This window comes from Hibiscus syriacus, unplaced genomic scaffold (genome assembly GCF_006381635.1).
Source record: "Hibiscus syriacus cultivar Baekdansim isolate YM2019G1 unplaced genomic scaffold, ASM638163v2 tig00009003_pilon, whole genome shotgun sequence".
NCBI classification, from domain to species: domain Eukaryota; kingdom Viridiplantae; phylum Streptophyta; class Magnoliopsida; order Malvales; family Malvaceae; genus Hibiscus; species Hibiscus syriacus.
This window is the reverse complement of record NW_024062180.1, coordinates 356,188-372,248: the sequence shown is the minus strand read 5'-3', so window position 1 is coordinate 372,248 and position 16,061 is coordinate 356,188. Positions and strand designations below refer to the sequence as shown.

General features: G+C 32.5%; 1 protein-coding gene across 1 annotated transcript; it reads left to right on the top strand.

Moving 5' to 3' along the window:
• The first annotated feature begins 8,374 nt into the window (after positions 1 to 8,374).
• On the top strand, positions 8,375 to 14,353 carry LOC120202690 (subtilisin-like protease SBT3.3). Its single transcript, XM_039203087.1, has 10 exons — positions 8,375 to 8,551; positions 8,669 to 8,760; positions 8,883 to 8,980; positions 11,645 to 11,800; positions 11,876 to 12,549; positions 12,622 to 12,701; positions 12,778 to 13,023; positions 13,097 to 13,211; positions 13,296 to 13,488; positions 13,555 to 14,353. Exons 1-10 carry the CDS (start codon positions 8,444 to 8,446, stop codon positions 14,115 to 14,117), a joined length of 2,325 nt encoding a protein of 774 aa, XP_039059018.1. The 5' UTR covers positions 8,375 to 8,443; the 3' UTR covers positions 14,118 to 14,353.
• Positions 14,354 to 16,061: the final 1,708 nt, after the last annotated feature.

The window sequence follows — 16,061 nt, the reverse complement described above, 5'->3', positions numbered from 1 at the left end:
TGGTTACAGAGGGAGATATAATGTCGTCTGATAGTAAAAACTCGGTTCACAAATGCAATGCAGGTACAACAGTTGAAGAAGTTACCGGACCGACCTCTGCACAAAGTTCATCAGTATAATCCCGGTGACTTCAAATTACTCTCTAGAAGCCAAAAAAGAAAAAAGAAAAAGAAGCAGGGAAGGGATTTACATTTTAATTTTTTTTATTTACAAGAAAATCATACTTTTAATATGAGGACCATTCAGGACATAATGATAGAATGTAGACAGTTTAAGCCATTTTTAGCTTTGGTATTTAGATATATTCTTTTGTTTATGTGAAATAAAAAGAGCCCAGGACTTTGAATAACAGAGGAGGTAGCTGATGCATCCTGAATCAAGTAGACTATTTGTTGCTTAGCTTGTGACCTATATATTTGCAACCTACGTAACACGTGAGCGGTAATTTAGTGTGTACCAAATACTTGATATGTCTCCGAGATGAGTACCAGATGAATACAATTTTAGTATGCGCAAGAGATGACTCATGTTTATGAGTACTGTTGAAATAATTGGAAACATCGAAGAGATTTCTGGATACGTATTGGAGATAACATTTAATCTGCACACGTTTATTCAAGATTATTTTTTATATTTAAATGATAAAAAGGAAGATGTATATGAATTAGCATATAATTTTAGTTTTTAGATCCACTATAGTCTGTCTTTTATCAAAAAATTCTTATTAATATGAAAATGAGAAAACCAAGATTTGGAATGCTAGTAGGGATGCATCTGATGCTTTTGGAGATGTAAAATATTTAGAGTTTGCTGAACTCTCCTTTGATGAGCCGAATTTGGAGAACGAATTAATCTTAGTAGAAGACTGATTTATATTATTCAGTGTTGTTCTAGAATTAATTTATTGTACTTCACAGCAAACTTCAGCTAAACTTATGGCCAGAGACTCCTCATTTTTGAGCTCAACGAAACCAATACGAGTTGAATGATGATAGTCTCCCAATAGCCTCAACCATTTAACCTACCATAATGCAAACCGTAACTGCTTTTGCTGCTCTCTCTTCTTTCGTCATTACTAGATTCTGATGTTGGGCTTCTTCTCCTGTTTGGTCCGTCAGCTGCTGGTCTTGCATATTAGGCACCTTGTCTTTGCTCGGCCGACCATGACTGAGCACAGACTTCATTAACTCATCTCATTTCAAGCAATTAAAACAAACTCGTGAAAGCCAATTTCCTAAAGGCTGAGGCAGGCTGCTAAGAGAAAATACCATGATGAATCCGAAAATTTAAACAAACTGTAGTCTCGGTTTAAAGCTGCAGATGAAGCTTATGCACAGTTGCGGTCTTGGAAGAAACTAGGTCAAGTCATTGATTGGAAGCTTCTACTTTATAATTTTTATGGTAAACTATATGGGTGACTATTCAACTATAGTAAAAAATTATTTTGACCAACGATGTTTTAATTTGATCAATTAGACTATCTTAGTATTCAAATGCATCAATCAAGCTAATGACCATTAATTTTTTAATGGAGTTAATAAAATTGGTATATTTATATTTAATCCTCAGTACTTATATGTTCTATAAATTTAATCATAATTTAATTTAATTAAAATAAATTTAATATTCAATTAAATTGTGACACATATCAATATTTAATTAGATATTTTTTTTATTTTTTATTTATTTAATCTACTATTTTTTCGACAAAAAAATAGTGACATGTGCCACCACTCTATTAAAAAGAAATAAAGGACCCAAAATGCATTGGAATGGTTTTGGACGTGGGACCACTTACTAAGCCAACAATTAAACCACTCAGCTAGACGTCACATTTAGTATTATTTTACAAGAGTTTTTATACAACTTGTTTCAGTTAATAACAGAAAAAAAGAAAAAAAATTGTATCACTGAAATTCGAACTTGAGATTGATGACAGAGTTAAAACCACCAAAACCACTAAGCAAAATACATACTTGGAAAACACTTTAATATGTTTAATATACTCGTAAATTTTATTATATATTATTCCATTAAATTATAATTTATTATATATATACATATTAATAAAGATATATAATAATAAATTACATAGTCAAAGAAATTAAGAAATATATTAATAAATAATATATATCAAAATTTACGAATATATTAACAAAAATTTCAGTTAATATGTTTACTATACATTTATATATATATATATATATATATATATATAATAAACTATAATTCAATAGAATGATATATAATAAAATTTACGAATATATTAAACATATTAAATTTTTTTCAGGTATGCTATTTTGCTTAGTGGTTGTGGTGGTTTTAACTATGTCATCAATCCCAAGTTCAAATCTCACTGATTTTTTTATTTTTTATTTTTTTTTGTGTTATTAACTGAATTAAGTTATATAAAAATTGTTGTAAATTAAAACCAAATGTGAGTAGGGATGGGCATCGTTCGGGTTGGGTCGGTTTTTGGTCCACCCGACTCGACCGAAACAAGATTTCACCTGACCCGGCCCCGGCCCAATATATAACTTAAAAATCCGACCTAACCCGACCCGAAATAATAAAAATATTATTTTTATTCAATAAAAACAAGACTTAATTGAAAAAAATAATATATAGAGGGGTATTATTATAATTATTCCTAAATATATAAGGTAAAATTATTATTTTTTGGGTCGGGTCGAGTAGGGTATTTTTCACCCTAAACCTGAACCCGACTTGATCCGAACATCACGTTTAAAATACCCAACCCGAACCCATTTTTTTATAAAAAAAACCCGACCCGATCTGGTCGAGTCGTGTCGGAATCTGTCAAGTTCAGGTCCCATGCCCATCTCTAGATGTGAGGCTTATTTGAGTGGTTCAAATGTGGCCTTAGTAATTAGGATGTTCCAAGTTTAAAACCACTCCAACACATTTTGTTGTCCCCTTTATTTTCCTCTTTGCTAGGTGACATGTGTCACCACCTTATTGGATAAAAAATAGTAGATTAAATAAAAAAAATCAAAAAAAAATCTCTAATTAGATATTGACATGTGTCACCATCTAATTAGAGATTAAATTTATTTTAATTGAATTAAATTATGATTAAATTTATAGAATATATAAATACTGAGGACCAAATGTATAAATATGCAAATTTTATTAACTAACACATCACCACCTCCGTTAAAAATTAACAACCAGTGGCTTGATTGACGCATTTAAATAGTTGAGTGGTCTGATTGACCAAATTAAAACATTGATGGTCAAAATGATTTTTTACCATAGTTAAGCCGTTACCCGTGCAGTTTACTCTGATTTTTAAAAGAGGAAAACCTAGTGAACTAATCTGATTTGTCCTTGAACAATTATATTATAATGGCAAAGAATAAATTTCTTTTTGATTTAAGTGCTTTTTATTCCATTAAGCATTACAAAGTTATCAACTCATTTGACGAATGTGAGTTTTTTTTTTCTTGCTTCTCTGCCTAACATAAAGATAGATTTTTTTGGTGGTAGGTTCGTTTCTGAGATTTTGGTGGTCAACTTCTTTTTCTTGCTTCTCTGCCTAACATAAAGATAGGTTTTCGAGACCACTCCAACACATTTTGTGTCCCCTTTACTAGGTGACACGTGTTATCACCTTATTGGATAAAAATTAGTGGATTAAATAAATAAAAATTAAAAAAATCCTCTAATTAGATATTGGCATGTGTCACCATCTAATTGGAGATTAAATTTATTCTAATTGAATTAAATTATGACTAAATTTATATAATATATAAATACTGAGGACCAAATGTATAAATATGCCAATTTTATTAACTTACACATCACTACCTCCGTTAAAAATTAACACTCAGTGGCTTGATTGACGTATTTAAATAGTTGGGTGATTTGATTGATCAAATCAAAACGTTGACGGTCAAATGAATTTTGAGCATAGTTGAGTGGTCACCCGTGCAATTTACCCTAATTTTAAAAAGAGACAAACCTAGTGAACTGATCTGATTTGTCCTTGAACAATTATATTATATGGCAAAGAACAAAATTCTTTTTAATTAAGTGCTTTTATTCCATTAAGCATTACAAAGTTAACAACTCATTTGACAAATGTCAGCTTCTTTTTCTTGCTTATATGCCTAACATAAAGATAGGTATTTGTTGGTGGCAGGTCAGTTTATGATGTTTTGGTCGCCCTAGGTAAATAAAAAAAATAGATCTCTAATCAAAGATTTAAATTATAATTTGTATTTGTGTCTTCGATCTTATTGTGTTTATCGCTATTGCGGACATAACATATGATATTGTAGTCATTGCAAGTAGCGTAGTTATTGATTTTTAATAACATATATAATTGTGGAGATAACGATTATGAATATTGTAGTTTTGGACGATGTCGTTACCACTACATAACAATCATTGTTGCAATTATAAATCGTTGTTCAAGTAATTCTTCATAATGACAAGTGTTAAGAAAATAAATTTCAAGGGTAGCTCCATAATAAAAAGTATTGAAAAAAATGAATCTATAATATCAAAATTTAAAAAAAATAAATGTCAAAAGCATGCTCATAATAATAAATATTAAAAATTGGATCTCTAATAAAAAGTACTGAAAAAATTGCACTCATAACAACAAATAAATATTTTAAAAAATAAATTTTAAAAGCATGCCTCTAATAACAAATATTAAAAAAATTGGACTCGGAAAATAAGTATTGAAAATTTAAACATTTATAACAAATATTAGAAAACAAAGTAAATTATAAAAATAGTCCCCTAATAATAAAAATTAGAAAAAAAAACTAAGTCTAATAATAAATATTAGGAAAAAAATTGATCCCGCATAACAACTATTAAAAATAATTGGATTTTATAAATGATATAAAACTATTTTTTTATAAATATAATACATTATAAAAATTATGGGACTTGGGTAGGGTTTTTTTTTACCCCGGCCCAATATGGCCTTGGTTGGGCGGAGCCATGTGCTTTTCATACATTTCTTGTGTTTGAAAGTGGAAATATAACATTCCGTTCTGGTCTGTAATAAATAGTGATACGTTATTGAAATAACCATTGTTGTTGTACTTTGTGACACCCGTAATAACTACAATATCATATGCTATGTTTATAATTATGATAAATGTTACGCTACTAAAAATACATTATAATCGCAATTTAAATCCTGATTCCCTATACACAGGCTCGCCAACTGAGCTATCTCCGTCGTTTAATCCTCAAATCAAAACCCTCAGATCAAATTCTTACTGGCCATTTAGCTAAGCTCACGCATACTTTTACAAACAAATTCTCCCTAAGCAGCTCTGAGTTTTGCTCCTGGAATAACTAAAATGATCACATTAGAAACTAAAGTTTTGTAATAAAAAAAGGTGGAGAAATCATTGAGGATGCATGATGGAAGTGGCGTGTGAATAATGGAAAAGAAAGTGTAACTGGGATTTCTGCAAAATGATCATCACTAGAAACAAAAATATACGACACCAATATGTCTTTGAGGGACTAAAAGAAGGTTCCTTTTGTCGGGGGCAGAATGCTATGCGTCGTGGCTGCACCAAAATAAAATTTTCCAGTTGGCTGTTTCATGAGGAAACATCATAGCCACTCAATTTGGAACAATAATTGATTCAGGGTTTGAATGGAAGGGAAGGGTGGGGGATCATAAATAATTGCAGCAGCCAATGATAGCAGCAAAGACAAATTGAAAGAACCACACACATTTTTTATTAAAAAAATATAATTTCATGGAAATTGGTGAGTAAAATAAGGACCAAAGTGGATGCTTTTATCTTTAACAGGGACTATTCCTAATTCCTATATGAAAAGAACAGTATGGATGGGGCACTGAATGCCCCCTGCTTAAAGAAAACACGACAGTAATTTGCTTCCACTAGTGGTAGCATTCATTTATACACTCATACCTGCATATCAATTCCATAATAGACATATATATGGAGTGAGAGGGATAATCGATCTTCCATTAGTTGAGGGGTTAAAGCAATTATTTATCTCCCACTAAGAAGCTGAATCCACTCGTAATTCAGAGTCAGCACTTGTTCATCTTAAAATTTAAATTTTTACTATTTGTTATTTATTTTATTGATTGCATCCAGTTAGAAATTTTATTTGTGTATAAAAATCGGGTAAACTACACATTTAGACGTAAACTATCAATTTTGATTTGTTTTAATATCTAAACTTTCAATTTTTAAAACCATACTTAATGTTTAGTTTTTATTTCATTTTAGTACCTCACGTTAAAAACTTAACATGTATAGTACTAAACTATCAATTTTGGTCTGTTTTAGTACCTAAACTTTCATTTTTTATTTCAAAACTTAACATTAAATTTGAACGGGATACTAAAATGAAATAAAAACAAAAGTTTTTAATGGTGGGTAATAAAATGAAATAAAAACTAAATTTTAGGTATGATTTAAAAAAAAATAAAGTTAAGGTATTAAAACGGACAAAAACTGATAGTTTAGGTACTAAATGCGTAATTTACCCATAAAGATTTTGTTTTATTAATACATATGTCTACCTTAAAAATTTCCGAATCCATCAATATCATTAAACTTTATTTGTTTTTTTGGGTAAACTACATAGATGGTCACTAATGTTTAAGTTTTCATTTTCCCCACTGGAGTTTCAAAAGTAACAAATTGGCCACTAATGTTATCGATTTGTAACAAAACAATCACTCACCGTTAATCTCCATTAACCTGGGTGACGAAAAGGACGTAAACTCCATTAGAGTTATTAGTTTTGAGCAAATAAATTATTCATTCCTTCTTGTTGTCTCTACCAACATACTCTATAGCTCCATCCACCACAGAAGTAATGGAAGGCCATTCAACACCAAGATGTTTCAAGCTTCCTTCACAAGTTGCTCGCACATAAGCAGGGTCACCCTCCTGATGATCATAAGTTAAACAAGTCAAAAATAGTTTTATTAGAAACCAATTGGGTTGTTTGAGGATTTAAAAACAACACAAATTAATTCGAAGAGGAAATTGAAATTTATGATTGGTGCAACCTATAGCGGGATTAACTGCAAATATTATTGAAAATGAACCTCCCATGATCCCATCCCAAACAATAAAATGTCAACTCTATTGGTGAAACTTAAAGTCAAAGAAAAAGAAAGTTATAGGTGCAAATAAACCAGGAGGGGACAATATTATTCAAAAAATAAAAAAGGAGGGGTTTAACTACTAGTTCCCGTCCATCATGTTGTTCCAAGTATACAAACTTGAGGTCTAATTGTCTAGTCATCTTGTTCAAGCTGTGTGGGTAACATGAATCAGAGGACTAGTGTGTACCATAATAAAGAATAAGAAATTGAAGGTATTCATTGTTGTGAGAATGTAAATAAATTTGAGTAGAATAAGAAACAATTTATGGTATCTTCCATCCATTGATGTTGACTGTTGAAACAATGGAGTTTGCGTCATCTCTATCTTTGGCATGGGGGAATGAGTAAAACAACTCTTGCTCAGCTTGTTTATAATGATGTCAGCGTAGAAAAGTTTTTTTATCTCAAGATTTAGATACATGTTTTTGATAACTTTGACCCCCTTAAAATAAGCAAAATTATTTTTAAATAGAGGGTTTGATCGACCAAGGAAGAGTGATTTTAAAGTGATATTTTTATAGCATAAAAAGTAGAATATGAGCTTAAGGAAAGAGAAAGTGTGACGAAGAAAGAGGACAAAAAGGTTGACAGGTTAGCACTCAACGAGCCACATAAGTTTTCGGTCACCCACGTTAACGGAGGTTAACGACGAGTAATTGTTTTGTTACAAATTGATAACGTTAGTGACCAATTTGTTACTTTTGAAACTTTAGTGGTAAAAACAAAAAACTTACTCAAACATTAGTGACCATTTGTGTAGTTTACCTTTTTTTAACGTGGCAGTCAACCCATCAATGTCATCAGTTAATGCGCCAACTGTGTTTTCCATCACGCCTGTTAACGGCTGTTAACATTGAGTGACTATTTTGTAACCAATCAATAACGTTAGTGATTGATTTATAACTTTTGAAACATCAGTGGAAAAATTGAAAAACTATCTCAAACATTAGTGACCATCCTTGTAGTTTACCCTTGTTTTTTTAGAAAGTAGATTTGGCGTGAAGGAATAGGTCAACCAATTATGGATAGTCACCCCTAAAAAATTTAAATTTTTAGATATATTTTTTATATTTTTAATTAAAAATTTATTTTTGTCCCCCTTATTTCAAATTTTATAAAATCATCTCCTAAAATAAAAATCATGCTGCTGTCCATCACTCCACCTTTTTCCTCTCTATTTAAAGGATGATTGGTTCCAACTTCTAAGCACGACAACCCACCTCTTCTTCTTAGTTTCTCTCTCATTGCAACAAAAGAAAGAAGAAGAAAAAGAAAAGGCCTTTCTTCTTCATGAACACCATGATTATGTCGTTTGTTTTAGTTGCATTACTGCAGATTCTACGCATGCATTATCATGTGTTGCCGGCTCTTGCAGCAGTTGCAGATTCCAATCGAAATGTTAGTAAATTCATAACCACGAGTGATCCATCAATTCAGTTTTTTATATTAGGTCTTGAATTTTTATGTTGATTATATTCAAAGATAGAGGTAAAATTTATACATAAAACTGGACAGGTCTACATCGTTTACATGGGAAAAAGGCAGCACCATGATGTTGAGCTTCTTACAGAAACTCATCATGACATGCTCGCATCTGTTCTTGGAAGGTTATAAAGGAAAACAAATACTTATATAAATCAACTGATATTCTTTTAGATATGTTGTTGAAATTAAAATATAGATTCATGGATTTTTATAAGAAGAGGCTTAATTTTGTTAAATATGGCAGCGAAGAAACACCCAAAGATTTCATGATATACAGCTATAAATATGGTTTCTCTGGCTTCGCGGCAAAGATGACGAAGGATCAAGCTCAAAAGCTCTCTGGTATGTGCTTTTAACTCTCTTCCGTTTCCCCTTTCCTTCACTTTTTGGTATAATCTACGGCTGTAAATGAGTTAAGTCGAACTCAAATATTGCTGAGCTCGATTTAAGAACTCTTAAAATAAAGTTTAACTCGATTCAAAAATTCGTGATCCTAAATTTTTTAAACTCGATTCAAACTCGAAAAAGCTTGTCAAGCTTGAAATAAAAAAATCTTGAACATATCTGGGTTTAAGGTGAAACTCAATGTTTAAGGTGAAACTCAAACTTGAACATTAACCTTAAGTACATGAAAACCTTCTACTACATTTAAAAAAAACACATAAATGTTAATATTATTAATAATTTATTTGTTTAAAATATAAAATTTCAATATATAATTTTTTTCGAGTTGTTTGTGAGCTTTTTGAGTCGAGTATCAAGTAGCTCATTTCTGCTCGTTAAAAAAACTTATTATTTGGATAAATTTAAAATATTATTATAAATATTTAATGAAATATATTTATTCTTCGACCATATTCAATGAAATTAACATTTAATTAAACCGTCAAATAGATAAATAAAAATTCTCTTAATTCACGTAAAACTATTATTACATTCGTATCATAACATCACTTTTAGGTAGCATCATCTCAATAATAATAATAATAATAATAATAATAATAATAATAATAATAATAATAATAATAATAATAATAATAATAATAATAATAATAATAATAATAATAATAATAATATTGTGGGCAAAATGTGTTATATGAAAATAAAAACTATGTGATAATAATAAAGCGGTGGCATGCCATGCATGCATGCACACATACTAATTGTGTTGTGCGTGAATTTAGTATTAGGCTATTTGGGTCTTTACATAGGTTTTTTTATCCTAATTCGAGTTGAAGATTTTTATTTTATAATTTAATTTTTTTAATTTTTTTTAACCAAGTTGAATTTATAAAATATGAGTTGAGCTTAGTTTATAAAATTCAAGTCGAATTGTTTGAGTTTTTGTTTAAATTTAATTTTAAACATTTATAATATCACAATACTATTTGATTCCAATTTAAACAGTTTTCTATAACTATATCCAATACGTATATATTTTCATATGCAATATATATCATGTAGAGTTGTGGGACTCGACTCTAACTTGAAAATCAATCTACTAATTACTAAAATTTAAAGTTATTCAAGTTATATTTTATAGTTCAACTTGAATTTGAAATTTTTTCGAGTTGAATTGAGTTTATAAAATTAAAAATAGAGTCAATTCAAATTGAATTTTTTCAAGTTTAGTCGAATAAATCATTTTCCGTGCTGCTTCAAGTTTTGCTTACTCCTAATTTGACTAAATACTCTTATGATTAGTAATTTTGCCCTACTATATCAAAAAACTAGTTTACGTTGTATGAAACACGAAATTTAAAATGAATGATTATCTAAAATATTACGTAATAGAGTTGTACTAATTTAAAGTCAATCCCGAATGAAAGATAAAATTTTTGTATCTTATCAATATGGCAAGTAGATAATTATAATGGTCTTAAAAATGTCTATTAATAGATCGAATGTATGTAATAAGATGAAAAGAAAACTCATAAATTTCAATTGACATCAATTTCAAATTCAATACAACAATCCTTCTATTTACACTAAAAATTATAATTTTAAAAAATCCTACCATATGAAATAATTAACAAACAGAAATAATATGCATGAATAATAAAATAAACAAATCTATGTTAAGCTCAACTTGAATATATATATATATATATATATACATATAGAAGCATCTTTCTATTTTCTTACGTTAAAAATAATTTTTTTAGAAGTTTTGGATTCGAACATTGCACCCAATAATTTAGATATCGGTTGTGTTTGTGATTTCAGTTGTGTAGCGTTTATCGTGATTACGTGCATAACAAACGCTATTACATAGTGATGGCAACGGGTCCATTTAGGTCGGATTTTTGTTTAACTCGACCCAACCCGAAAATATGTATCCTCCACCCGAACCGACTCTACCAGAAAATTATATATCCTCCATCCGACCTGACTCGACCCGAAAAATATATATCCTCTATCCGACTTTGATCCGATCCAAATTTTTAGAGTATAAATCTGACTTGACCCTACCCAACCTAGTATAAAATAATGACTTAATTAAAAAAATAATAATTTTTTTTAAAGAAATTACATTATTATACCCAGGTTGGGTCAGTTTGGAGTTTTTTCACCCTCCACCCAAACCTGAACTCACCCCTTAAAAAATCTGCCCCGACCTTACCTGAATCTAAACCTGAATTTTTTTAGAAAAAATCCAACCCTATCAGATTGAATCGGGTCAGAATCCATCAGTTTCCCGGTTAAATTGCCATCCCTACTAGTATTACGGTGATTACGGATATCGCTGTCATGTAATAACGGTTGCGGATGGCATTACTACCGCTATATAATGATCGCTACTACGGTTGCGTACCACTATTTAAAACACTTGCATTTATAGGAGTGTATGTAGGTTTTCAAAAGATTAAAAGATAATAAAAAAATATTTTATAATCACCTCAATTTACTACCTCAAATTACTAAGAAAGAAAAACATAAGACGATGATAATCTCGAAACAAATGGAGGGGAAAGCATTTTATCCCTTGTTTTATTTTGGTGGCAGAATTACCTGACGTGGTTCATGTCACACGCAATCGATTTTACAAGCTGAAAACAACCAGAAGCTGGGATTACCTTGGCCTCTCCTCCATTTCACTATCTAATCTTCTTAACAAAAGTAAAATGGGAAATGGTGTTATCATCGGTCTCCTTGATACAGGTCTGCTTCTCATCTCTTTCACTGTGTTAGCATGTCAAGCAGTTCGGTTTAAACTAGTCTTTTAGTAATCAGCAGGTATATGGCCAGAATTACAAGTTTTCAATGATGAAACTCTGGGACAAATCCCATCCAGATGGAAGGGAGTTTGTGAATCCGGAGAGCACTTCGATGGTGCCAAAGCTTGCAACAGAAAATTGATAGGTGCTCGTTATTTCGTCAGAGGACTTGAAGCTGAGTATGGACAACTATACAACGCCAGTGAAAATGATGATTACATGTCCCCGAGAGATCCGAGTGGACATGGAACGCACACATCTTCGATTGCGGGTGGTTCGTTCGTGGCTAATGCTAGCTGCGATGGATTAGGTCTTGGCACGGTGAGAGGCGGTGCACCCGGAGCTCGTTTAGCTATGTACAAAGTGTGTTGGCGTTTGTATGGTGGTGTTTGTGCCGATGCTGATGTGTTGAAAGGCTTTGATGAAGCAATCAATGATGGTGTGGATGTGTTGTCTGTGTCTCTTGCAGCTGATATGCCCTTGTATTCTGAAGTGGACCATCGCGGTTCCATTTCAATCGGTTCGTTTCACGCCGTAGAGAGAGGGGTCACCGTTGTTTGTGCGGCAGGGAACGCGGGTCCAAGTGCCGAAACCGTGCAGAACACGGCACCCTGGATTTTTACTGTTGCAGCAAGCACTGTGGATCGGTCCTTTCCCACACCAATAACATTAGGGAATAACCATACCATCATTGTAAGCCATAAAACACTATACAGAACACCAAAATAGCTTGATTGGATTTGAAATAACAAATACTAATTTCAGGGTCAAGCAATGTTCACAGGAAAGGATACAGTGTCCGCAACATTGGTGTACCCTGAAGTCTCAGATCTCATGGTTACACGGTAATAACTTAATACCCTTGTTCAGTTCTTTAGCCTTGTTTTTCTTAGTGCCTATCCAAACCGAGTGGCTATACAGTTTTTGCGAGTCCTTCTCGTCGGGCGATGATTGGATGGTAGGAAAAGTGGTGCTTTGCTTTGCTTCAGACTACAATCAGAGCTTGTTAGATGATGGTATATCATCTGTCAAAAAGGCTGGTGGTTTGGGAGTAATTGTTTCTAGGAGTGCAAGTAACTACTTTTATTCATCTGTTACCAACTTCCCCTGTGTTCAAGTAACTTATGAAATCGGAACTCAAATACTATATTACATTCGATCCGCAAGGTACAGTTGATATCCTTAATCATCAACATCATAGATCACCCAGTTTTTTTTCAAATACTTGTTAATTTTGCAGTAATCCCCAAGTAAGGTTGAGCCCCTCAAGGACCTATATTGGCAAGCCTATTTCGACCAATGTGGCATACTTCTCATCTCGAGGTCCGAGTTCAAATGCTCCTGCTATACTTAAGGTTATTTAGCTCACATTGTCCAAAATGGTTCTTTCACAACTATATGAATATGCTAAAAACTCATCTGATCTTTACGCAACACAGCCGGATATAGCGGCTCCCGGCGTGCAGATATTAGCAGCAATCCCTACTTTCGATGAAACAACGAATGGTGCATTTGCTTTTCTCTCAGGAACATCAATGGCAACTCCACACGTGTCAGGAATTGTTGCCCTGCTGAAATCATTGTACCAGGATTGGTCACCTGCTGCTATTAAATCAGCAATTATCACCACTGGTATATTCATTAAACTGTATTCACTTAGTTTATCTTCTTGAACTGTTTTGATATCTTTGACTACAGCATTGACTGCTCAACAATCTGGAGGACCGATTTTTGCCGAGGGAGAACCACCAAAACTCGCCGATCCCTTCGATTTCGGAGGTGGAATTGTAAACCCGAACAACGCAGCAGATCCTGGCCTTGTTTACGACATGAATACAGAGGATTATGTGCAATATCTTTGTGCCATGGGCTATAGTAACTCTGATATATCCCAGGTCACTGAACATCCAATAACTTGTCCTTCTAAACAACCCTCTATTTTGGACGTAAACCTTCCATCCATAACCATCCCAAGTCTTAAAAAACCAACCATTCTTACCAGAACAGTCACAAATGTCGGACCTATCAACTCCAAGTACAAGGCCAACATTGAGTCCACATCAGGCATAAACATAGCAGTGAAACCAGAAACGTTGATCTTCAACTCCAAGACAAAGATTATCTCCTTCTCTGTGATGATTACATCGACCCTCAACGTCAATGCCGGGTACTACTTCGGAAGCCTGACGTGGACAGACGGTGTTCATGTTGTAAGAAGTCCGATATCTGTGAGAACTGAGGTTGCAGAAAGCATTTTCTGATGAAACATGTTTACTACAAGCAAGGGAGCCTGTCCAACTGTTAACAACAATTTATTAAAAAAAAAGAACATAAATAAAAGGAATAGTTTGTGGTATTTGAATCTAAATTATGGTACAAATGAAGATGTAAAGTAAAACCCTTTTCAACCATAAGCTTGCAATTGTAAAATATTGAATTTTATGACTTCATTGATATAGTTACAGCTGTAACCGTATAACTATCAGCAGGTTCAGAGTTAAACAACCTTGGGCTTTTGCTATGTATTAGTTTGCTATAAATAGGCTTGTAGAGTCCTTGGGCTCACTACTGGATTTGATCAATATGATTAGTTTTGTCCATTTAGTTATTTTCCGAAAATATAGATTCATATTTTTTTTTATTTCTCTCTTTCTGTGCTTTGCTGAGTTCTCTTCTTCAAGCTCTCCTCTCTACTTCTTCTTTGAGTTTTCTATGAATCACAACATGGTATCAAAGTTATTTTTCCAGTTGTTTTTACGACGGTTGGACTAATGAAGGTCATAGGATTTAATGGTTTCTGGTGTAACAATTGTAGATATCATTTTCGTCCAGGGTTTTTAACTAAGTTTATATATATATATATATTATTTTTAATTTATTTTTGATTTAGGTTAATTGATTTTCTATATATATATATAATATAGTATATAATATATGTAAATATATTACGATTGTGTGGGGTTCATATATATATTATATGGGTAAATAATATAAATGTATTATATATATATATAGACTAAACTAATTATTATTATTTTAATTTGCAGGCTCAATTTACAACATTACAAGGCAAAACCAACTGGCCGTTTTTACCAAAACCCATTACATATAAAATACCCAATATCAGTTTTGGCCCAAGTACAATGCATATCAATGGAGGCTCACACATGCAAGACAAGCAATTAGGTTTTCTCTTTGCAATGTCCCAGCGCCGCTCACTCCATCACCGTTGGATCAAGCCGTGCAATCCAACAGTCCAAAACTGAAGACCACAAGGAAATTTGTAAAAGGGCTTCCGATTAAAAAAAAGGTAAAATTCAGAATTGGTCACTTTTGTTTCAATTTTATAAACGTATGATCACTCGATTCAAAGAACATAATATATGATCACTTTTGTTTCGTTTTAATTAAGATGTAGTCACTGAACCGTTAATTTCCGTGAGTTGGATGACATGACACGTTAATAAAAATGTTTAATTTTTATTTAAACCCTTAAACTTTAGATTAATTATTAATCATGGATCTTTTTGTAAATCTAAAATGGTTTAGGGATAAAATATCAATTTACCCTTTTTTCCATATTTTAATTGTGGTATGTTAAACTAGCCACTTCAATGGCTTCTTGGCCCCTAATCTCTATTTTCCTCGTCCTCCTCGTCGGCTCTGTTATCAATTCCTCGGCTACTTTGAAACCCATTATCTGACACCCGACGACGAGAGCAACGAAGGTCGACAGCCGATCACACTGCTACGATGATGGTGTTTACTGTGCAAGTTGGCATCTAGCCGTCGAGACCAATAACGCCGGTAATTGGACCCATATACCCTCCCGCTACCATTCCTACGTCAAATATTACATGACTAGTAAACTCTACGAGTCTGACTGCTAGGTCGTTGCTAATTTCTCCATCGTCTTTGCTTCCACCGTCGAGATGGCTCCCGACGGGAAAGACACATGGATCTTCGATATCGACGAGACATTGTTGACCCTACTACATAGATCATGGGTTCGGGTACGTTCATTGAACTTATCCTTGTTGTTGTTCTTAAATCCCATGTGTCAGATAAGATACGAAATGGATGCACTTTCTTTTCTTTTTGGTAGCGATAATGGAATAGAAAAACTCATATGGGTTTTGTTAATCCATGCTCCTAGTTGGTTGTTCCAGATAAGATTAAAAATGGATGTCGTTATTCTAAAATGA

What these genes read in the sequence shown, in the direction of transcription:
- LOC120202690 (XM_039203087.1), top strand. Translation starts at nt 8,444, where the DNA reads ATGAACACCATGATTATGTCGTTTGTTTTAGTTGCATTACTGCAGATT. An exon ending in TCAGATCTCATGGTTACACG is followed by an intron (nt 12,702 to 12,777) that starts GTAATAACTTAA and finishes GTGGCTATACAG; the next exon opens with TTTTTGCGAGTCCTTCTCGT. An exon ending in TATTACATTCGATCCGCAAG is followed by an intron (nt 13,024 to 13,096) that starts GTACAGTTGATA and finishes TTAATTTTGCAG; the next exon opens with TAATCCCCAAGTAAGGTTGA.